Source organism: Palaemon carinicauda, unplaced genomic scaffold, assembly GCF_036898095.1.
Source record: "Palaemon carinicauda isolate YSFRI2023 unplaced genomic scaffold, ASM3689809v2 scaffold10, whole genome shotgun sequence".
Taxonomy (NCBI): domain Eukaryota; kingdom Metazoa; phylum Arthropoda; class Malacostraca; order Decapoda; family Palaemonidae; genus Palaemon; species Palaemon carinicauda.
Window position 1 is genome coordinate 286,872 of NW_027168482.1, and position 25,629 is coordinate 312,500.

Consider the following 25,629-nt stretch of genomic DNA (forward strand, 5'->3'; position numbering starts at 1 on the left):
CCCTATCTGATATTTGAGCAAATGACGTTCCCATTCTTGTCTTGTTTTTATCATTCTTGATTGCTTTTTTCTGTAAGATTATCTTGTGTAGGTAAAAGTGTCTTTGATGGCTCTTTCGTAATATGAGGTAACAATAATGAAAATAAACTAGATGAGTACAACTTAGGACGAATATTGTTTATGGGATCAGCTTTGTCGTTCGTTGGTGTCTCACTATCATGCTGTTCACTCTAATGCTGCTGCATTCAACACTATTTCAAAAAGGCAAAATGGCAGCAGTGTCTTTTCTATTGCAGTTATCAACATGGAAATTGGCAGGAACAGGGAAAATATATTTCCTTTCAATCCCTGAAATTTTCATTTGGATATGTGAATTATTCTAGGGACAACGTATATACTAGAAAGTTTTTTCAATTATATGTAGCATTTGGGGTGACACCACTCTCCAGGATTTCACGTAGTTTTGGTCGATCTTTTTTTAGGTTTCACGACTTGAGTGTCAACACCTTTGAGGACGTCCCAGAATTAAAAAACTTTTTGAAAATCATATCATAACCCTCAAGCTAAGAAAATTTTTTTAAACGTAATTCTCAGTGTCACCCCATTTTAGGGTGTCACCCTGGGCAGACTCACCTCCCCCCTTAACTACACCCCAGATGTCTTATTTTGTATGTCTATGATTATCTATATGTAGATTTATACATAAAAGCATATTTGTGTGCTCGAATACAAAGTTTGATTTACATATTCATATATTAAGGCAAAATTGGACAGTTTTCAAAGCCATGGTCAGGCAAAATTGGACAGGCAAATTTCTCGGTTTTTTCTTGGCAAGACAAAATTGGACAATCTTGGATTACGGACACAAAAAATTTATGCTAATCTATATTTATTTTCTAGTACAGCGGACCCCCGAGTTACGGTGTCCCCAGCTTACGTTTTTTTCATGTTACGATGTGGAATATGAAGTTTTTTCGTCCCCTTGATATGGCATTTTCCCCGCCTTATGGCATCAAATTCCAAAATTCAAACTTGGCGGTCGGTGCGCGTATGACTGTGCGAGTCACTCGCCTCACACCACACTCATACGTGACTATATGCGTCACTGCATACGTCACTAAGATGCTGGTCTGCTATTGGTCGGTGTCACAGCGTCACTGAGATGCCGATATGCTATTGGCCGAAATCCCTCCCACAATGCCTGAGAGAGATGCGGCCTCTCTCTCTCTTTGTTAATTGCGCGCTCAATTCAGAATCTAGCGTGTGTTTCGTAAAGACTTGATCTCGTGTGAGTGCTTGCGATATTGCATTTTTTGTGCATTTTAGTGCTTAATTCAAACTTAAATTCCTTAGACATGGGTCTCAAGATTGCTAGTGATGTTAAAGGGAGAAGTAAGATGATGATTACTATGGAAACAAAGCTGGAGATAATCAAGAAATACGAAGAAGGCATGCACATCGTTACCCTCACTAGGGCATATGGCCATAACCAGTCAACGATTGGTACAATTATCAAGAGCAATTAAGCCATTAAAGCAAGTAAGTCTTCTAAGGGCATGACTGTCCTTGCCAGTGGAAGGACCTTAATCAACGACAAGATGGAGAGACTCCTTCTAAAATGGATTAAAGAGAAGGAAATCACTGGCGATACACTCACGCAATCGGTAATTTCGCACAAGCTGTGCGCCATCTTTCAAGGCTTCTCATGGGTGGTTTGATCGCTTTAGGAGGAGGACTGGTATTCACTTAGTCGTCAGGCATGGAGAGGCGGCCAGTTCTGACAAGAAAGCAGCAGACGAATTACTCAAGAAGTTTGAGGAATTAATTTCCAGAGAAGGCTACATTCCTCAGCAAGTGTTTAACTGTGATGAAACTAGCCTTTTCTGGAAGAAAATGCCCCATCGTACATATATCACAGCAGAAGAAAAGAAACTTCCTGGCCATAAACCAATGAAGGACAGACTTAGAAGAGAACAATCTTCTTCTGAAATGTCTCCTGGTACTGGACAATGCCCCTGCTCCCCTTCCTGGCCTCGAGGCCTACATACATTTGGACTTCTCCTTCATCAAGGTTCTCTATCTGCCACCGAACACCACCCCTCTCCTCCAGCCTATGGACCAGCAAGTGATTGCCAACTTCAAGAAGCTTTCCCCGAAGCATCTGTTCAAAAGATGTTTTTAAGTGACCGAAAGTACTCAACTCATCCTCCGTGAATTTCGGAAGGGGCATTTTGACATCATTCAATGCCTGAAGATGATTGATAAAGCTTGGAATGAGGTTTCAAGACGCACCTTAAACTCCTCATGGAAGAAACTGTGGCCAGCTGTTGTGGCAGAACACGACTTTGAAGGTTTCAAACCCTCACCCGAAAACGAGGCCATTGATGATCCTGCCCCTGAGGGTGATGTTGATGAAATAATTTCAATCAAGAGGTCTATGGGGTTTGTTGTCGATGAGGCTGACGTCGATAACCTTATCGAGGAGCACAGGGAGGAGCTTACGTCTGAAGACTTGGAGTTGGAGGCTATGCAGATGACCATCATTTACGAGGAGCAGCACTCTAGGTGGCGAGGAGGTGGGGGAGATAGAAGAAATGACATCGGCAGAAATAAGGGAAGCTATCGGTTGGTATGAAAACCTTACTAAATTCATTGAAAAAAAAAAAAACACCCAGAAAAAGTTCTCACAGGTCAGCTCATGGACAGTGTTAATGACAGGTGTATGAGTCATTTTAGAAATATTTTGAGGAATCATCAGAAACAGGCTTCTTTGGATAGATATTTCTCCAAAAGAAAAGTGTTAGAAAATAAAAATTATATGAGTGATTCTATTAAAAAAAGCTAGAAAAGAGTAAAGCAAAGATGAAGAAGTGCTACTGTATAAATTAAGTTCTAGGAAAAAAATTTCAAAAGAAAAAAAATAATAAAAAAAAGCATTTTTAATCTTGAAGTGTTTAATAAAAATAAATTCATTTCTGGGTCGACCTGTGTCGCCCGGTGAAAAGGTCCTTCTTGTCACTTTTCTGATATGAATAACTTCCAAATATACCAGAGAAAGTTAAAGCATGGAATGCAGAGGTTACTACCCTCGCGCGAGCACCCTTAAGGGCGTCGTGTATAAAGAAAGGGCGTGTGAAAACCACTATTCACAGGCCGTCTTCCATTCAGAGTATTCCTTCGTCAATATACATGGGGTGAGCCGACACAGCGGTCCTAACCATACCAACCTGAACCACCCCACCGACGCCCGACACCAGCGCCATCTGCCATCCTTCTTTTGGACTCGTGTCGCGACGCTACCCTTTTTGCTTGTGCTGTGTTTTTTCGACTTTTTGGATTTATTTCCTCATGGCTGAAGCTCTCCTTCCTCCTGCACCAATGTTAAGTACCCTAGATTATTTTGGCAATTTCATAGCCTTGGCATTCATGCCTTATTTTGCGTTTTGCGTGTTTGATTAGTGCACTCGCTGCTAGCAGCCATTACCGCGTCCTCAACGCTTTGTTTACGTCACGCATTGTTTACATCATTCGGGTATTTATCTTGCTCATGTTTAGGTTCTTTCTAGTTTTTATTTATGGCTTAGTGGTCACGGCCTTAGCCCCGTGCCCACTTGTTAGAACCTAATTTACGTTTAATTACTTACATGAGTCGCTTCCGAGTCCGATTTTATGGCGTTAGCAAAGAATAGCGTTTGGCCATTATTGTTTTGGATTTTTCGTGTCAGCGTTAACTTCACTTGTTATTATGATGCTCCTTACTCGGCCTCCTTCGTCTATTCTTCGCTGACTCCATTTTGAGCCTTTGTATTACAACGGACAGATTTCTTTTTACATGTGTTTTTATTTCTTAAGGTTCTTGTTTTTTACTAGGTCGAGTTTAGTAACCCCACGAGTGAGAGAGGCTGGAGTTTTCTGTACGGAATATTTTCCCCACAGGCTGGCTTCTCCCCTCTCTCGTCTCGCAATTTTCCTTTTAATATTATTACTTTATTGCTGTTTAGTGGGTTACTTTCCTCTTCCGATTCTTTCTAGTGCTTAGTTATTTTAGTGTTACGGCCAGGTTGCGTTGTGTCGGCCCTATTTTAGGTTAGTCATTCTTGGCCTGCTCTCGAGCCGCCATTCATGTTCCCCCTCCCCCTCCTGTCCCTCCCTTCCCCCGCCTCGGCCTGGGGATATAGAGACCGGACATTATTCTATTATGCGTTTACCACCGGAGCTCCACCATGATCCTCTGTTAGCATACTTTGAGCAGGGAACACGTTTTTATCTTACCTAACATTTTACTCCGGTGCTTTCCCATCAACTGGGAGCTTCTCCCCTCGTTGGTCCCTCAGCGCCTCTCAATATAGGCTCCGGCTCCGTTATTTTTACACACGGCAACCCCTATTTACTATGTTACTCCGGTGATTCGACGACTGGGAACCACCCCTCGTCCGGTTTCCCGGTTTTTTCCCTAGTTATCCTGTTAACTCCGGTGTCCATTTACCGGAGATTCGATCCCTTTTTATATATACATTTTCATCATTGTCTTTTGTGGCCGCTTCACTCCCCTCATACTCACCGGACCTCTGGCGCACTACGGAGTGATCCATTATTGTTTTTGCACTAGAATTTGTTTATTATTATTATTCTATTAGTCTATCCATTCCGGACCTCCGGCACATGACGGAATACAGTTGAACCTTATTACACATAATTTCCTAGGCTCATACACCCTCTCCTATTTGGCCTTAGCTTTAACTAGTTTTATGCATGCAAAATATTTCTTACATACCTTATTTAGGTTACCTAAATCTATTCAAGGAGTCGGTGTACTTATAATAATCTTTATTTTACAGAAAGTCCGCTGCACCTTCAAAGGCTGCCCTGCAACTTTCGCGGAACCGGTGGGCCATGACGTCTGCCGGTCCCATGCCTACTGAGCGATCTCCTTCGCCTTGGAAGTAGGCCAGTCACCCTACATGGTCTGGTTCCCTGAGTCCTGCTCGCTCTGGTTTGAGCTGTCCTCCATCCTACTAAATGATGAGGTAGGATTTCACAATAGTTCACATTCCATTTCATTCTTCTTTTAGTTAATGAATATTGGGAACTTTCGTTTATATGCGAGTATAGTCTCATATTTGAATCTACAGTATTCTGCTAACCCACCCACCCCCCTTCAGTGCGTTCGAACTCATTTCTCCCTTCTTCCAGGCTGATGAAGACTCCCTGAAAACGGCTAAGGCTAGTCTACGGCCCTGGGTCTCGGGCTTCGGCCGGAACGCCCCTCAAGGCTGTCCCTACGTGCTAGACGGAGATATGGCCTCTCGTCTTTTCCCCGGATTTCCTTCGGCGGCCGTGGATAGGGAATTGGCTACTCCGCTCATGGACGCTATCCGAACGGCTATGATACCAGCTCCTGAAGAGCAGCAGTTATCGGGAAATGTGGCTTCGTTGGATATCCATCTCGAACCGATGGATGAGCAGGTTAGTGGTGTGGAGGATATGGCAGGCTCTTTTCTCTCTCTTACTCCTTCATCTTCTTCCTCTTTCCTAGGCTTTGACAAGCCCCTGGCTTCGTCTTGGGAAGGATCTTTATCGGTCCGTCCTAAGGTTAAGCCACTCAAAAAACCTTCCAAACCTAAATCAGGAAAATCAATTCCGTCTCCAGCTTTGTCCCCGGTCCCCGGACCTTCCACTTCTGCTGACCCAGTAATAGCTGCCAAGGCCCCTCCTCCTTCTAAAGGACAGAGGGGTAAGTCCGCTAAATCCAAATCCTCAGCTCCGGATAGTCAGTCTGACTTCCTCTCGGACACACTGTTGTCTGAGGTCAGAGAAGTGGTGGATGAGAGGTTGGAACAAAACTCAGCTTTAGTGGCGGAACAATTAAAGCCCCTCAAAGACATGATTGCATTTCCAAATAGGGGTGTAGCTTGATTAGTAATAATAATAATAATAATAATAATAATAATAATAATAATAATAATAGCGTATTTGACGGCCTGTAAGACGCACCCTCATTTTAGCAGGTCAGATTCACGAAAACAATTTCTGTTGTCTTTAAACACATATTGTTGAAAATAGTCTAACTGTACACTTCACGAGCAGAAACACATCGTATATTTCCAAGCAAAAGACGACCATTAGTGCATAGGCTAGGTTTTGTTGTATACTCAAAAATATAAAATGCATTAAATAAAAGCCATTTTATATCATGCTTTTGCTAAACATGCAGCATAAAACCGAAACCATTGCTTTGCTTAAGTTTCATCACCGATCATTAAAAACAAAAGAGCGCATTTACACATCTGTGTATACGTTAGCTTTTGCAGCAACAGCTAACCTGCCAAGTATTGGTTATGAAATAATAATATTAATTTTGTTTTACTTACCTTGTCCTTAGTAATTCAAAATAACTGAAATAAGAGCAGTTCTATATAAAATTTTTCCTAATAAACGCTGAATAAAACAGAAAACGTTGTTTTGTTTATGTTTCATCGCCGATCATAATGAACACACAAACGCATTTACACCTTCGAGCGATAACTAACAATACTAAGAGCTTTTAGTATAGATGTTATTACAAATATTTTACTTGCCATATCTCTAAACATTTCTGCATATCGCATAACAGAAAAGCCATTTTGTTTGTGTTTAGTGAACAATAACTAAGTACCGCTAATGACAGTATGATGTGGCAGAGATGGTGCTTGATTGAAGAAAGAGTGGGGATAACTAAAATCATGGTGGATTTTTAATGAAAAATAAATATGCTAATCTAAATTTGATCACTACTGTTATTAACAATACTATTAAAATTATCGAAGACTATAGAAAGAGAAAGTTAAAAGATTGCTGAGAGCGTAACCATAACTCGATGTTTACATTTTGTCAGCTGATGTTTATAAATGAAAGTCAGAGCATTTCAGTTTAAATTGCTTTCATTTTCACGAATTCATTTTTAAAGCACCGATAATAATACAATAATACCAGTAATAAAAATAAAATAAGGATGCATAAAGTTTAGTGCAGGTAAAGTTATGGTAGGTCTCAAACTTTACCTACGATACAATTATAATGCTCCAGCATCTGGGATTATATTTAGATTTATTCATCTTAGATATTATTATTACTAGAAAGGTTACAACCCTGCAGGATGCTATAAGCCGATGGGCCCCAAAAGGAAAACTAGCCCAGTGGGGAAATACAATATGAAACCAGAAGAATAGTGTACCCAAGTGTACTCTAAAGCAAGAGAACTCTAACTCAAGACAATTAATTAAGGCTTTCAGTATTAAAAGATCGCAAATAATCAATCTCTTGTTTGGCATTTGCATGTGGTTCTACAGTATTTAAAAAGTTTGACTTTTAAACTTCTGGCAAATACTTCATTTATAGCTTTCATGACTAAAACGCTTTTCATATTATAGGTAGTAGGTTGGCCAGGGCACCAGCCACCCGTTGAGATACTACCGCTAGGGAGTTACAGGGTCCTTTGACTGACCAGACAGTACTACATTAGATCCTTCTCTCTTGTTGCAGTTCATTTATCCTCTGCCAATACACACACACACACACACCAAATAGTCTGGCCTATTCTTTCCACATTCTCCTCTGTCCTTATACACCTGACAAACTTGTGATTACCAAACAATTCCTCTTCACCCAAGCGGTTACTGCACTGTAATTGTTCAGTGGCCACTTTCCTCTTGGTAAGGGTAGAAGAGACTCTTTAGCTATGGTAAGCAGCTCTTCTAGGAGAATGACACTAAAAAATCAACCATTGCTCTCTAGTTGTGGGTAGTGCCACAGCCTCTATACCAGTGGTTCTCAAACTGGGGTGGCGTCTCAGGGGGACCGTGAAGGGGCCACCAAATCATCCTCACACGTAGGCTATAATTAGGATCACTCTCGCCATACGGTTTGGCATTTAATATATGCTAACAAATGTTCTTTTGCTTCTTGTGGTATCTAGTCAAAATACAAAAAAAAAAAAAGACTTTATTCTTTAGCACAATATGTATCTCACTAGTTTTCTTATGAGAGAATAATATGGTAAAAGAAAAAAAAAATATGGAAGTTATATGAATGTAAAATGGACTTGGGAATGTTTTATAATTCCAGGATAGGCGCAGCTATTAAGCAGTACATAGGCTATTATTGAGTGAGACACAAATGAAAAAAACAAAGTTTAATGATAAGTACACACAAACGCATGTCAATTGTTCGTTTCCAGCCATTACTAATCAACAATTTATTGGGAGGTGTTTCGGAGAGCAAAAATGGATTAAATAAATGGAAGTTATGGCAATCAACTGCAAATGGATGGTAATAAAATAGTGGGTAGGCCTACGCTTTTTTTGTGCTTTGCAACCTATTTAATCACCATATATATATATATATATATATATATATATATATATATATATATATATATATATATATATATATATAGATATAGAGAAATTTCAAATGTGAAAAGAATCGTATGTAGGCTACATTTAAACAATATATCTTATGCAAATGGTAGTTAATTCTGGAATGAAAGGGACAATTATTTTTCATGAACTTTATCATATTTGAAGCAATTATAATAGCTGGTAAGAGAGAGATTGAGGTTGTCTATAGTTCGACGTTTGGTTTTTTGAGTCTGAATCCAGGAAGGATGTTCCCATCAAAGAATAAAAAAAACTTGTGAAATATGCAGATATTCATTAAATCTGTCGCCGTACAAACGAGACTGGCAACATTAATTTCAAAATTAACTTATTTTCCCTTCTCTGTTTATTAAAATCGTGAATCCAGACTCTTGTGTAATTTATAGTTCAAATTAAAATAACGATTTTCAATCGGGAGTAATTTCCTACACAAACACCATCGTCATGTTTACGAGGAAGGCTATCAGCTGGGAGTGAGGAGGCAAGAGAAAGTGGCGGTTCCGGTGTGGCCACCCAACATTTTGTTGCTGGCTTGCCGCCGAGTCATGCCGCTAACCTCGCCGCTCAACGCGCTTGGTCTGGCCGAGCCCTAAGAGTCAGTGTGTTGACGCATGTTGCGAAGTGAAGTGGTTTGTCCTGAACTGTGCCTACTATTATCACTACCAGTGGTGGTAGCCTACCATTGAAGACTACCACCACTGGTAGGACTATACACGGTTAAGAATTATTATTTACTATTTCATTGTTACAATTTTATTATTCCTCTTCAGATTTATAATGGCTCAAAAAAGATGAGATATAATGATTCATATTTAAAATTAGGTTTTACTGTATTAACTTGTAAAGGGGAAGAGAAACCACAGTGTGTTTTGTGTTCTGAGGTGTTGGCATCTACTTTTCTAAAGGCCAGCAAGTTAAAGACACACTTGGAAACGAAGCATCCCAGTTCAATAAACAAAGATGTCGACTTCTTTTGGCGCAGAGCCTAACAATTGCACAAATGCAGACTTGATAACACAGGTTTGTTTTCACAGAACAATAAGTCTGGTTTAATGGCCTCCTATGAGGTTTCAAGGAAAATAGCTGTTGCTAAAAATCCCCAAAGCATCGGAGAACAACTAATATTACCTTGCTGCAAAGATATCATATCGAATGTATTTGGAAGTTCTGAACTTGATAAGCTGAAGCATGTCTCCCTGTCAAATGATACTGTAAGGAGGCGTATAGCGGAGATGTCTGATAACATACTGTCTCAGGTGATCTTCAAGATTCAGAATTTTATTTTAAATTTTTTTGCAATCCAGCTTGATGAAACAACGGATATTTCCAACTTAGCCTAACTTTGCGTCTACGTACGATACGTAAATGACAAGCACCTGGAAGACAAATTTTTGTTTTGTGAAACTCTAAGCTCCAGAACAACTGCAAAGGATATATTTATCAAAGTGGACAGCTTTTTTGAGACACAAGGTATCAAATGGGAACATGGTGTGTGTACTGACGGAGCTCCAGCAATGCTTGGTGGTTGTTCTGGTTTTCAAATTTTGGTTAAGCAAAAATTGCCAGATATTATTGGTACACATTGCACTATTTACCGCCAAGCATTAGTAATGAAAACCATGCCTGATGAGTTGAGCAATGTTCTCAATGCGGTGGTTAAAGCAGTTAACTTCATTAAAGCTAATGCACTTAACTCTCGTTTGTTTTCTGCATTATGTAAAGAAAGTGATTCCGAATTTGAAACACACTTATTGCATTCACACATAAGGTGGCTTTCCAAAGGGAAAGTATTGAAGAGAGCTTTCATACTACGTGCAGAAATTCAACAATTTTTTATAGACACTAAGCCAGACATCTACGCAAAATTCTCTGATGTCCGTTTTCTTATATGTCTGACATTTTTGGTAGACATATTTGAATCCATGAATTCCCTCAATTTATCACTGCAAGGAAAAAGAGATCACAGTGCCCCATTGCCATGAAAAAATGACTGCTTTCAAAATGAAGCTCGAACTATGGCTTTCGAAGATAGAGAAGAATAATTTTGTCCCATTTCCACAATCAAATACATATATTGATGAGAATGAGCTTAATGTCGAAGACGATATCATAGAGTTGATGAAACAACATGTATCACTTCTTAGTGAAGAAATAACTTATTATTTTCCTAACCTACAAAACTGAAAAATACTATGTTTATCAACAACTATTTTGTACTCTCTATTAATGATCTGCCTTCAGAGGATTATTCAATAAAAGAACAATTTATTGAATTGATTAATGATGCCGGTGCAAAACATATTTTCCGTGAAATGTGCAGTAGTGATTTTTGGATTGAAATGGCAAATTCCTATCCCAGTGTTGCAAAGATGGCACTAAAATTGTTGATTCCATTTGTAACCACCTATGAGTGTGTGTCAGCATTTTCCGCGATACTTGCCATCAAATAAAAATCCTGAAACAGATTAGAAGCAACACATGATATGCGAGTTGCACTGGCTAAAACAAAACCAAATATAGAAGAATTGATTCAGGCAAAGCAAATGCACCCATCTCATTGAACGTACATTTGGTAAATAAGGTTGCATTATCTGATTATATATGTTTTGGCCAAAAAACGTTTTTGTTCAATAAAATTTGAATTTTCTTATTAATTAAGTGGTTGTCAAATAAAAAAAGAAGTCTTTTTGTTTCAGTTGATAAAGGTTTCCATTTATTTATACGTAATGGTTTCCAAAAAAATACCTTTGTTTCAGTACCTTAATGCTACCATTTTCTGAATATATAATTTTTTGATAAAAATGTGTTGTTTCAGTAACCGTATGATATATTTTGTAATGTTAATTGCAATTAATTTAAAAAAGGTCTGCCGAGTAATCTAAAACTTATAGAGAGACCACCATGCAAAAAAATCTCACAATAGTTTGAGAACCACCGCTCTATACCATGGTCTTCCAATGTCTTGGGTTAGAGTTCTCTTGCTTGAGGGTACACTCGGCCACACATACCTACCTTACTTCTCTTCCTCTTGTTTTGTTATAGTTCTTTTAGTTTATATAAGATATATTTATTACAATGTTACTTTTCTTAAAATATGTAATTTTTTTTTCCTTTCCTCACTCGGCTATTTTCCCCGTTGGAGCCCCTGGGATTATAGTATCCTGCTTTTCCAACTAGGTTTGTAGCTTAGCAATCAGTAATAATAATAGCAATATTGGTGTCAGCTAAATACATAACTGTAAGCACTAAACTTTAGGGTAGGCTTTGAATGCATGAGATAATTTTGTCGCCTTTGCCTTCCTTCAGAGCAAATATTGTTTAAAGGAGTAAGACTTACAACTTATGGCTTGGAATTTTGTTAATTCCGATTATTGCATTTTTGGGTAGGAGAGCGTTTATAGTTTATATTTCAAATAGCTTTTTTTTTTTTAATGAAATCAAATTGTTTCATTGTTTTAAAGTTCTCTTTATTTGTTTATGCTTGCGCGTCCAGTTCCATGCTTAAGCCTTCCTGAAAACTATTGATTTTAGTATACCATATACAGTTATTCCTACATTTTCTATAAATCTCTGAGGAATCAGTTTTCTCATATATATCATGTTGTTGTTCATTGACTGGCCCTTTTGGCCAGGCACAGGCCCTTGCAATTCTGCAGCCCTAAGTACATCATATCGTATTTGTGAAAAAACGTTTGCTTCACGTAAGTCTCTCTTATTTCTTTGTCTGCTCGTTTACATATTTACAATTTTTTGTTATGTTTATGCTGAAAGATGATAACTAAACACGAAAAAAGTGTAAAATTTGCCCATAAAAAGACAAAGACGAGAATATATTAAGCTAGGCAATCTTGCTCATGTGTAGGTATTTGGGAAGGGATGTATTTGTATTTGAAGGAACGGGCTCACCACTAGTTAGTAATAGCTCTGAAATATAATGATTATGTTCTTATGATCCCCATTGGAGAAAAAAATCACCACAAAACACCCATACTTATACTTACTAAAGTCATTTCAATCATTCTCTCCAAAAAATCTTATAAGCCCAATTTTTCAAAATATGAAATTTTTGGAGAGAAAAAATGCTTCTACATTTTTTTAATGTTAACCAATTTTTGTCATTTAAACAGAGGCTCTCAAAGAACTGAATTCAAATCTTATAAAAGTCTTAAAGGTCAAGGTTCAAGATATATGGAGTACACCTATATCTCTTATCTTTGCAGAGATCTTTTCTTTGAAAATAGTTTTATAGGTAGCCTAATGGCATACCATCTAAAATTATCTTGAAGTATCTTGTTTTTCTAATCTGAGCTCTAGGTCCTATAGTGGCTGCTGGCAATGTGGTCTTGTGACCATTTGGAGATCAATTAAGGGACAATTTTCAAAATTTTTCCATAGAGAATCAATCTGGATTCCCATATTTTAAGTATGATTTGTTATCATTGATCTAGAGGAGTTGACTCTAGAATTTTAATTATCTAGAATGTATATTCATTCTATAATTTTACCTATATCTTTCCTTCACTAACGTCTCGCCTTTCTCAACGTGGTAGTCAGCAATATGAATATCTAGGGAAGTTTTTGGAAATAAACCAAATTTTGATAATAAGATGTTATTTCTATACTTCCCTGATGTAAACATACATGCCCACCCATCCCCTCCACTAACTTGTATGTCAAGAGGGCAGGGAATACAGTAGTTCAACTTCAAAACTGCAATAACAAAGGCAGTCACACTTCGCTTCTTTTCATTAACCCCTAGTGTCCCATTACTTTTCTAATGGCATGTGTCTATTGGAAGAAAAAATGGGTAATTATTTTGTTGTAACTTTACTTTAGAGTTAAATGTTGATAAGTAGAGCTACTGGAGAAGAAGCAATTTGAACATCAGGCGAGTATAAAAATGACATATTTTATTATTAAATTTCTATTGTGTTCTTTTTAAAGAAAGCAGCCAATGTTGCCCCATATCTCTCACAGCTTTTATTCCAAATGACACCAAATATGGGGTTAGAAATAGATACCTACCTGGTGTTCCCCATAGCATATGCATGGTTACACTACCATACACCTTTTGTCTGCACTGAATGACTCTGAAATTGGGTACATTCAAGACTGCAAATGTGGGCAAATATATTATTAATGGGTTTGTAAGAGAAAATAGCTTTGTATTACAAAAACATTGTTTTAATTGACCTTTTCATACCTTTCACATAAATTCTGTAAATCTGACCACTTTTTATGATCTATTTTTTTTTCCTTAAGCAAAGTGACAGTTTTAAACTTACTTTTTTTTCTTTATCTTTGTTACTCATGACCAAAGAGACATTTAGGTTACAGTTTAAGTCTTGTTTCTCCTGAAAAAAGGAAAATAAAAACTAATGTAGATTGCAACGATTGTCATCTATTTTTTTTTAAATTAAAGAGTTCAGCCTACTTAGCATATACAGTAGTTATTGAGACTGGGTAGGAATCAACAGTTGTATTACCAATTCACCAAAAATGGGAAACTATAAAGTGACAAACATGCCATCAGATAATTCATCAAGTGGGGGGAAATGTTTGAATAAAATTGCAATAGCTTATCCTACACACCACATTGTGCCATGGAAATTATGTTAGTTTCACTCCCTCTATTAAATCAATTATACAAAACATAGAGTAATAATGATAAGTATATCTTCTGCAGAAGATGTATAAGGGTAAGTTTAAAACTAAATAAAACTACAAATTTAATACAATTTGTATTTTTCTAAGCTATACAAACCCGAGTCATTTTATATGGGTTACTCTTAGTTTCGTATTCTATGACCAGATGATTAAAAGAAACTTGGTTTCAATATATAACATTTTCATTCCAGGCAACTACTGCGCATGGCGCATAGTACCTGTTCAAGGTGCTTCCTCACAAAACTTACCAGGTCAAATACTTGTGGGGTGGTTGAGGCAGGCCCTTTGATAAATGAGTAAATTAGTAGGTTATTCCTACATGGGTACAAACTTCCGAGTTATTTATATGGGAGTCTTCCTTAGGTGGGAGGAAGTCTCTGTGAAGTTAAGAGGTTTTCCTTACTCTCTCAGGATACAAATACTAGAAGTAATAGCAAGAGATCAAAGTGAAATATTTGTGAAGTGTAGCTGGCACGTAAAAATGCAAGGCCTTACATTCAATTCTTGAGAAATAAATACGAAGCCAGGGGTAACGTGATATGAACATCAAGTGTTCAATTGTATCAAGATTTCAATATTTCATCAAGTAATCAATTTCAAGGCATCTTACTTGCATTAGGGTGGATTCCTAGAGAAGGCTTCAAGTCCAATTAAGATCACCATCCGCCTTAGTACCAATTAAATACCCGTATAATGCAGAGAATAGAGCAGTTATGTGTCCCATAGGAGCTCATAGTTAGATTTGCTGTGTTGCAACAATACGGCCTATAGAAAAGGTGTCTAAATACCAGTACATACAATCTTTAAGATAATGGTTCATAAAAGTGATGACTTGTCTCTTCCAAAGACCAGCTTTTAGAACTTGTGCTACAGAGGGGTTTATGTGGAACACTAGGGTTGACGCAAGACCACGTATATCATGAGCTCAAGTAGGATCCTTAGAGATGCTTCCCCTAAGGATTTACAAGATCTCATGATTGTTTCTCTCAACCAGAAAGAAATAGTGTTTCCGCATACTTTCTTTTTAGAGCGGCCAGAGCTCACTAACAAATTGGAGATTTTAGGCCTCCGATACCGAGTTCTTTTCAAATATATATGCACTGCTCTTATGGGACATAGTAACAGGGGAATAGTGGCTCTGAGTATAGCAAGATTCCCCTTACGACACCCATCACAGAAGATTTTCCACTTTGCCTGGTAAACTGCTGTGGAAGACTTTCGGAGATATCCAAAAAAAAAAAAACCTTTCTTTCAAAGGACACGCTGGATAGTCTCTAGCCATGAAGGGACAGGCAATGCACTGTGTTGAGGAATTTTCTTATGTAAGGTTGACGTAGCAGGTTTGGCCATTCTGGAAGTTCTCTTGGAACTTCTGTGAGAAGGTCCAGCAGTTCTGAATGCCATTCTGCTGCTGGCCAATGTGGGGTTACTAGCATTACTCTAGCCCCTTTGGATGTCCAGACTCTGTCTAATGCCTGACGAATCAGACAGAATGGTGGAATAGATAAAAGTCTAGTCTGTCACATGGGTGTTGAAATGCGTCTTCCATCACTGCAGCTTGGTCTGGAACTGGAGAGCAATACACTCCGTGTTAGAGATTTAGGTGGGTGGCAAAAATGTTCAGAGATGGGGAACCCCACAAAGTCACAAGTCTCTTCGCAACTAAAGGAAGCAAAGACCATTCTAAACAAAGTGTCGTCCTTCGATGGCTCATATAGTCTGCAGGGATGTTCCTCTTCCTGGAGTTAAACCTCATCAAGAGAGTGATTGCTTGGGACTGCTAGATTGCAAAGCAGGAGAGAGGCTGTGCCTCCTTATTAGGAGATGTAGGTCACCAATTATTGATGCTCATCAACACCACGGAGTGACCTCTCAAATGTCTTTGAGAAGTGGCGTAACGCTAGTTGCACTTCTTTCATTTCCCAGAAATTTATGTGCAATGCATTGTACTCTTCTAACCATAGGGCCGAGATTTGCCCCTTTCCTAGGTGAACACCCCACCCTTGGTGAGAAGCATCTGTGAACCGGAGGAACTGTGGTAGAGGAGCCTGAAGGAGTGTTCCCACTAACAGGTTCTTGATCAGCCACCAAAGGTTGTCCTTTACCATTTCCTAAGGTATTTGCAGCCAGGTTGCAGGGTAGTCTGAAGTCCATGACCATTGGTTCTTCAGAACCTCCTACACCAAGCGCACACACATCTCCCCAAAAGGGACAAGTTTCTCTAATGAGGAGAGATAGCCTAATAGCTTCTGCCAAGAGTAGATAGGAAAGGGTTTCCCCTTCAGAAAAGTTGCTTTGAATACTCTGAACCTCGAGATTCTGTCGGCTGATGGAAAAGCTCTGACTTGAACTGAGTCTATGTCCATGTCCAGATACCTGATGACTCCTGGGGGGATGAGGATAGACTTCTGCAAGTTCAGCTGGATCCCTAACTTCTTGCACAGGAGTAGGTCTCTGAGTTTTAACAGGAGAGCTTGGGATTCTGCTAAAAGCCAGTGGTCCAGGTATCTCAGGACCCCGATGCTCATAGCATGAGCCAAGTGCAAAGATTCTGGGGAAGACCTGAAGGGCTGTTGGTAGGCCGAAGCACAGCACCCTGAACTGAAAAAATTGGTCTCGAAAGGAACACCTTAGATACTTCCTTGAGGCCGGATGGATGGGGACCTGAAAGTAGTTATCTTTCAGGTGTATCGTCAGAAGGAAGTCATTCTTCCTGATGGCCTGGAGAATGGTGGGTGGGGTCTCCATTTTGAACTTAACTTGTAGAACAGAGAGGTTCAAGTGGGAGAAGTCTATGACGGGTCTCCAAACTCCCGTCAACTTCTCTACCAGCAACAGATTGCTAAGGAAGCCTAGAGAGTCGTTTGAGACTTTTTCCCCAGCTGCTTTGGCAGACAATTTGGAAACTTCCTCTAACAAAGTAGGTCTTTTACTGATCCATTTGAATAGAATGGTTGGATGGTCAGATTCCTAGTCAGAAGAGGCGGACAGTCTACGAAAGGGACTCCACTTCTTGAACAAAGAACTTCTATTGTCCAAGGGTCAGCCACGAAGTCCTGCCACCTTTGCAAGAGCTTTGTAGGCACCCCCCCCCCCTTGGTGGTAAGCTGGAGGACGTGCCCACCCTAGCAAGAACCTCTGCGATGTCGCCCTCTTTGTCTAGAGGAATGTCCTCTTCGACAAAAGGCAGGTTTAGGGGTCAGCCTACTTGGTTGTTGTGCATCCGTTGGAGGTAGACGTCTTTGCTGTGGAACCGGCTTAAAAGGTGAATTCCAAGGCTGTTTTTGGGAGTAGGCTACCTTGGTGCAACTGCTCTACTTCATCAGAGGACTTTGTCCTTACCTCTCTACCTTTTCAATCACCGTTGCTTTATCTGAGGGTGGGAGGAGAGATGGGGAATTTCTTAGGGTTAATGCTTATCTGGGGGACAGCTATTTAGAACATCTGGCTAAGACATCGTAGCACCTTTTTAGAATGCAATTACCCCCAAAGGCATATATTCAGATGTAGGAGGAACTCTACGGCTTTGGCACCAGATCTAGATAAATCCTCAAATTTTTTATAAAAACCTGTTCTTTCTTAAACTCCTCTGATACCACAGAGCAAGAGAGTGCTCCATACCAGTGGTCTACATGCTTGCTACTTCGGGCCCCGACACAATGAAGGAGTGATCAGAGAGTCTTTCTACTGCTACTCATGGGACCAAGTTAGCCACATTAACGTCAATAGGAAGTGGACTCTGAAAAGCGCCAGAGTATACGTAAGCACGTCTCTGGCGTGACAGAGGTAAAGGTGGTAGTTTCGAGGATCTACTGGCTTTAAGCGAATTTTCTGATGCTGAAACTTGTGTATTCAGAAAGTTTGGTGTATCTTTAATCTGATTAGAAAGCGCCACATCGAACCTTTGTCTGGGGCTTTTGAGATAGTGAAAAGATAGTCAATAGCAAAACATCTATTAGTGGTTTGAGCTACAGGAGGCTCTTCCAATCCATCCAAACAAAGGATAAGAATCATCAACTTAATAAAGTGTGAGGCTTCTGAGCTTGACACTGGGTCCTCATGGTGGTAGGGGTACATCAGCAGAGCTAGTATTCGCGCACGCATTGAGTATCTCCGGAATCCTTAATAGTGATGTCATAATTCGGTTGTTCCATTTCAATGGTTGCCGAGTTCTTAATTCTTCCTAGGATGTCCTTCCTTCCGCTTGTGTCACCAATATTGTGATAGGAATAGGAGGCGGAGAGGGAAGGGGACTATTCCAGCTCACTTCCGTTATAAGAATGGTCTCCTCTAACAACTGACTGCAAGGTGATTTACGAGGCGAAAGAGTTCTCAAGACTCTGCCATCTAGAAAGTCTATGGTGTGGGCCACGTGAACGCCGTCTGCCAATAGTTCCTTCATCTGTGTTAGATGGGGGAGTGACTCTTGGGAAGGGGGGAATCATTCCACACTCCTTATCTACACTCTGTACTTGCAAAGATTTATCTGAAATAAAATGGCATTCCGTAGAATGCATAGTTTTAGAATCATGAACATTAGGCCAGGAGCTAGTGTGTGGTTGGTCATGACGATTAAAAAGTTTGTCATTAACGTAAGACACAGGCTTGTTATTTGGATAAGTCAAAGCTTTATCATTCTATTTTCTAGCTGAAAGTTTATAAAACTCTGGGGGACCCTTAAAGTGATTTGGCGATGATCTACCATGCCATCTAGGGTGTATTGAACGTAAATTAGGTTGAACTTTTGGCATTAAGTTGCGGAGGAATAATCTGTTAAAATAGCGGCGCGTTTTGTGATGTCTTGATATTTAGGGGTGACAATTTGCTTAAACCTGTTGGTCTGCCCACGATGCGGAGGAGTTACCTCTCGCGTTAAGATGGCAGTAAATATAGTGATGTCAATACGTTTAGATATAGCAGTGTGTTCAGACTTGTTAATCTGAAAGTTCAACCTAGCTGATTAATAGCTGAAAATCTGGGTAAAACAGGATTTGATGTACTTAACATTATAGTCTTATTATGCTTGGGAGGAGAAACTTGTTTAAAGCATCTTGGCATTGCCAAGTCTTGGGGGGGGGGACACGATGCATTCCAACTACCCTCATAATAAGGAGATATGTCCACTGATGCATCCTGGGAACTCATATGAGGAGATTTCTGCCAAGGACCCCTAGGTGTACGAGGCCGGCATTACTTTTTATTTTGAGTTGGAGAATGGTAATAAGGGTCTTTCAATAAGGCTGCCTCTGTATGGGAGGGAAATGACTGGCTCTACTCTAAGATTCCAACGGGAACAGGGAGATACTTTCAAAGCTCTAATTGGAGACACCTCCAAGAGAAGAAATATCTTACCTGTATAATCTAATATATATAGATCTCCACTCGGTGCACTCGTACGAGGGGAGGGAGATCTAGACATAACAGGATAATCAGCGACAGATGAAATATCTAAAGGATCTGGCTCAGGGAGCACAGCGGCCGTAGCCATGCCCGTTGTCATCTATGACTGGAGCCTAAGTGGGCTGACATGAAGGACCTGTGTGGGATATAACATTCGCCACAGGACTGATCTTACGTTTCTTGCCCTTGCTGACAGAAGACAAAGAAATGGAACAATATCGCTTATATTGTTTCTTGCAGCGAGAATTATATCTCTCCCATTGGGAAGACGACCACTCCCTACTGTACTCACATGGCTAACTAAGAGAATATTGTTTACCTCTACAAGAAGGTCAAACCAGGTGTGGATCTTCTTCTACTAGTCTTATTATTGTAACAAAGGACTGACACGCTCGGCCAGGGCAAGAACGCATCAAATTCAACATAATAGTCGTAAGGCACACTGGTAATCTCACAAATAATGATAGTACACAAGTGACAGTGAATATCAAAGGCCTAAGAGACACAAGCACTAAGCACTATAAGAGTGCGGTGAGGGCAATGCAGATGTCTGATCACAGAGAGAGGAAGAGGGCACATCTTACCCACTTCATGACCATGAGTGTTGTGGGGAAGCTTTGAACATGAGTTATGCGCTCCAGTTACCTAGCAACGAAGCATGATGCAATCAAACTAATTTTCTTTTGACTGTCTGGTTGTAGAAAACAAAACTAGGAGTAACCAATATAAATGACTCAGAAGTTTGTATTCGCATAGGAATAACTTGAAGTTATGTCCCACTATCAGGTGCTAGGTTCAAAGCTACATATACAATAACTTTTTGACATGCTAGTTTAAACTGAATTAATTTGAAATGGCATGAACCATTAATAAGAATTTTTTTTATATCCCATGTTCAAAACACTTGGGGCCATGGAGTACTGGTGGCCAATCGGGCAAGTTCTGTTTTTGCTTTGGTGGGCTACTGATTAGATTCTTGGAATCTCGCTAGGTTTTTTCTAACTCTTAACTTTATTAATTAGGTTTGTTTAATGTATTTGGTAAGCAGTCAACAAAGAGGGTAATGCTGGAAATCCTGCTAAGTGATCTGGAATATATATTGCCTTAGAGCAAAGACATATAGCCTAATTTGTGGAAGTTAGGCTAAGCAATCTTATTGAATTGTTTTCATGGTCTTCAATTTTACTGTATAAAACCCAAGAATACAACATAGAAACAAAAAGGAATATAATTCATAATTCATACTCTGCCTGAGTGCAATTCTATAAATAGGCAGGCAAAAAAAGAAGATATATATATATATATATATATATATATATATATATATATGTACATATATATATATATATATATATATATATATATATGTATATATATATACATATATATATATATATATATATATATATATATATATATATATATGTATGTATGTAAATCTGAATTTAAGAATTTTTTTTTAAAAGTTTCATATGGAGTGTAGGATTGTTCAGTTCTGAAACAGACAAGAAACATCTGAGAGCATTTGAAATGTGGATATGGAGGAGGATACTGAGAATAAGTTGGAGTCACCACAAGACAAATGGTGAAGTGCTAAGAATAGTTGGAGAAGGGAGAACGCTAACAACTTCAATAAAGAGAAGGCAGAAAGCTGGATAGAACACACTTTTGGAGGAGATGGGTTACTGAAAGATATTAGAGAAGGTAAATTTGAAGGGCAAAGACTCAAGAGGCAGGAAAAAAAATGTCAATGCTAGATGACCTGAAGGGAGGGAGAAGGTCCCATGAGCTAAAAGGGGTGGCCATGAATAGGGAATTCTGGAGGGCGACTAATACATGAAAAGACCTGCCTTAAGGAAAAACAATGATATAAGCAAATCAAAATCTATTTGTTATTCCTCATAAATATATAGTAAAAATGGATATTATGACTTCGTACCATCAAATAAAATGGTAAAATTTAACGGTAAAAAACATCTCTTCAATTCTTGAATAAGAATAAGAAAAAACATAACCAGGTAGGAAAAAGGATGCCTACGAGATCTGGCGCGATTACATACATATGAAAAAAATGCCATTTTAGCAATGAAAGAATTTTTTTTCATCAATAAAACTATTTGACACATGAAATAGACATTATACATCCCAAAAATGCAATAAACTGAATTATGAAAATTTTAGCCATAGGTCGTGTCACGCCTCTTAAATCAAGTGAAAAGTCTATAAAATTGAAACTGGAATGCTAAATAATGAAGCTAATCACCAGTTTCTTGGAGAATTGATGGAAGCTTTTTACTTGCTTTTTGTTATAAAAAAAAATTCTACCTTTATCATTCTCAAAGATAACCTAAACCTGGATAATCTCTATCATTCATAGCTACATGAAAAGATGTCAATTGTTATCATTATAAAAGCCAAGTTGCAAACCTAGTTGGAAAAGCAAAATGTTACAAGCTTAAGAGATCTAGCAAGGAAAACACCCTGGAGTGGAAAAGAAAGCAAATTAAAGAATAGATTATGATACAAAAGTAAAATAAAACAAATTAAGATCAAAATAATTGCCACCTAAAAAAAAAAAAAAAATAAAAAAACGACATGTCTACATGCTTAACAAAAAAGCCTTTCCAGGGAGTTTGAATTTTAGAAAAACCACCGATTCAACTATTTGATAGGAAGATCATTCCATGATTTGATCATATGAGGTATAAAATTCCTAGAATACAGTGAAGTACTCGGTCTTAAAAGTAAAACGCACGATTTAAATAACATACCCAGTTCTATGTGGTGGATGGTAGAGTCTTGGAAAATATGAATACAAAGGATGGTCAAAATTATACAAAAGTATCTTAAAATGCAGCACAATGACCTAACTAAATACCCACTTTGCTTTACTTTACGGGCTGCTTTTCTGGTCCTGTGCAGCATAGAACCCTACTCTCTACAGGACCTCCACAGTCGTTTTATCATGCTCGTTTGAAAGCATTCAACATTTCACATCATATATTGCTCGTTTATTGTCAAATCCACACTATCAAAGCACTTGGAGAACAAGAAAGTTTCCAGTTTCTTCTTGAAAGCCTTAATATCTTAAGTATTTCAAATATCTAGTGGGAGCTTATTGTATAGTCTCGGGGCTACATGTTTAAAGGCTCTAGAGCCTGGAGTAGACTTAAGTCTAGGTTCCACTAATTTGAAACCCTCTGTAACTATACTTGTGTCAACACAATTTGTTGGCTGAACAATATGTAGCAATTCTCTTAGATATTGGACGTCCGATTCTAATAACGATGGGTTATTGTACTTATTTCAAACTCAATTCTCGCTTTAATAGGCAGCCAGTGTAAATCAATTAGTATGGGAGAGATCCTTTCTTGGGGCGAGACACCTTTCATCAGTCTTGCTCCTATTTATTGAGTTCTATAATTTCTTGTTGCACTTTTGGTAAATTGAAGTAGATGGAGTTACAGTAGTAAGTCCTGGTATTAAAACAGATTATCACTTTTTATTTACCGAATGTTCATCTAGGTACTTCTTTATAACAAATAATGTTTCTAAGATGATAACCAAAAGTTTTTACTACATTATTCATTTTGGCATTGAAAGACAAGTTACAGTCAAGAGATACGCCTAAATCGCGAACTTTACCAGATATCGGGGCAGGGTTGTTATGGTTATTTGAATATTACCCAAGTTTCTTACTCTCTTTTTCTTTCCAACCACCATAAACTCAGTTTTAATTTAATTTAATTCCAGTTCCTTAATGCTGGCCAGAATTTGGTTTAGAATTTCAGTAGTGTCGTCTATGTGATTTATGGAGAAAAATAAATTGTCTATCATCTGCAAATAGCTTGAACTTCACTCCATGCCTTTGCAGCATTTTCGACAGACCGATAGTATAGATACAGAATAGGATTGGGTCCAGTACACTCCCCTGAGGTACCCATCTGCTTATGGTTCATATGATAAATAAGTTTCCAATTTGCACAGTAATTTTTGTCAACCATGTAGTCTTTTAGGTATTCAAAATCTTGATCTTTAATACCGATGGACCATAGATCAATTAGTAGCAGTTCATGCACAACTGTATCAAAAGCAGCAATAAGACATGGGTAGTATGTTGGCCAGTACACAAACCACCAGTCGAGATACTACCGCTAGAGAGTTATTGGGTCCTTTGACTGGTTATGGCTCATTTTCCTTATGCCTACACATACATGGAATAGTCTGGCCTATTCTTTAAATATTCTCCACTGTCTTAGTATACCTGACAACACTGAGATTATCAAACAACTCTTCTTTGCTCAAGGGGTTAACTACTACTATGTAATTGTTCAGTGGCTACTTTCCTCTTGGTAAGGGTAGAAGAGACTCTTTAGCTAAGGTAAGCAGCTCTTCTAGGAGGCCACTCCAAAATCAAACCATTGTTCTCTGGTCTTCCATAGTGCCATAGCTTCTGTAACATGGCCTTCCACTGTCTTGGAGTAGAGGTCTCTTGCATGAGGGTACACTTGGGCACACTATTCTATCTTATTTCTCTTCCTCTTGTTTTTTAAAGTTTTTATAGTTTACATATGGAAGATTTATTCTAATGTTGTTACTATTCATAAAGTATTTTATTTCAATTGTTATTAACTTCTCTTGTAATTTCCTTATATCCTTACCTCACTGGGCTATTTTTCCCTGTAGGAGCCCACAGGCCTATAGCATCCTGTTTTTCCAATTAGGTTTGTAACTTGGCAAGTAATAATAATAATAATAATAATAATAATAATAATATTAAGATGAAGTAATATTAAAATAGCACATTTGTTTTCATTCATTTCCAGCACATCATTTACAATAGAAAAGATAACTGTCTCCGTAAAGTATAATTTTATGTAGGCAGACTGATGGTCTGGCAAAGCTACTATATCTTTTGACTAATTAATTGTTCAAGATATACTTATTCTAGAACTTTTCAAATAAAGGATAGATTAAAAAATGGTCTATGTGATCTTAATTCCTGGTAATTCTGGAGCAATTTTCAGAACTGGTGTGACTATATCCATTTTGTCAGATTAGGGAAAATTATACTCATTGATGCTTGTATTTGCTATTCTTATTATTATATCAGCTAGACTAGACTAGAAAAGTTTCTTTTCTCCTATTACTTCAGATATTGGCATTGTATCGATTGCACAGTTTGTTTTCTTTGCTCTCTTGATAATCCTGGTGACATCCTCTTGTGTTATATTCCTGAATCATGTTAATTTTATCTGTGTATCCTCTTGTGTTATATTTCTGAATCATGTTAATTTTATCTGTGTATTTGGTGTAGCATTAATCTGATGTTGAATATTTGTAAATGTAAATGCCCTAATTATATTTTTTTTGTTTTTAAAGAATACTAAAAAATTATTACCTAGTTACTGGTCACTATACCCCTCTGGTATGGTAAACTTTTTTCATTCACATTTCCCATTATACCATTTAAGACAAGATATAACTTATTTATGTCTTGCTTTTCTTCCTTCTGAGTAGGTGATTATATTGGTACATTACAGTTTTGTATTCTATCCCTATACTTTGTTTTTAACCAATTCCACTTTCCTTAGGTCTTTTCTCCCTCTTTTTTCTACCTCTTTATGACTTTTCTCCCACTTTTTTTTTTTTGTCTAAAGTCTCCCCATCAAACCAAAGCGATCAGTCTTTAACAATTATAGTCTTTTCCATCAGTGGACACATGGTATCATATTCGCTTTTACTCATCCTATTATATATGGTCATAAGGCATTCAACACAGCTTCCAACAAACATTGTTTATCATGATTGCAGAGAATGCTGATAGCATCATTTATTTTCTTTGTAACTTCTTCAATAAATACAAAAGGAGAGAGGTTTGACCTATGTCTAAAGTTTATTTTCTTCACCACTGCATGTTTCTGCACAGGTAGTCTAAACGTAATAAGTTAGCGCACTCGGTATAGTGCACTTCTCTTCTACATTTATATCAGATAGAATGTTATTCATTCCATCACTTGAAACTAGGTCCAACGTATGACCAGTTGAAGCAGTTACACAGTCAACCTTATTTACCAATTGATATGATTCCAATAGCTCACTGAAAATACCAGTGATTAATATCCTGAATATGAATAAATTACTG

The 25,629-nt window shown here is 38.2% G+C and overlaps 1 protein-coding gene across 8 annotated transcripts in view; it reads right to left on the reverse strand.

Annotated features, from left to right (window-relative positions):
- LOC137635197 (G patch domain-containing protein 2-like) overlaps nucleotides 1-25,629 on the reverse strand; it is a 784,198-nt gene that overhangs the window by 266,510 nt on the left and 492,059 nt on the right. For 5 of the 8 annotated variants that reach the window (XM_068367662.1, XM_068367658.1, XM_068367660.1 and 2 more), the window contains one exon: nucleotides 13,703-13,771. The exons of the other annotated variants lie outside the window; for them this stretch is intronic. In XM_068367662.1, coding sequence (XP_068223763.1) covers nucleotides 13,703-13,771 — 69 coding nt within the window. The remainder of the gene's footprint in view (nucleotides 1-13,702; nucleotides 13,772-25,629) is intronic. 8 annotated transcript variants of the gene reach the window in all.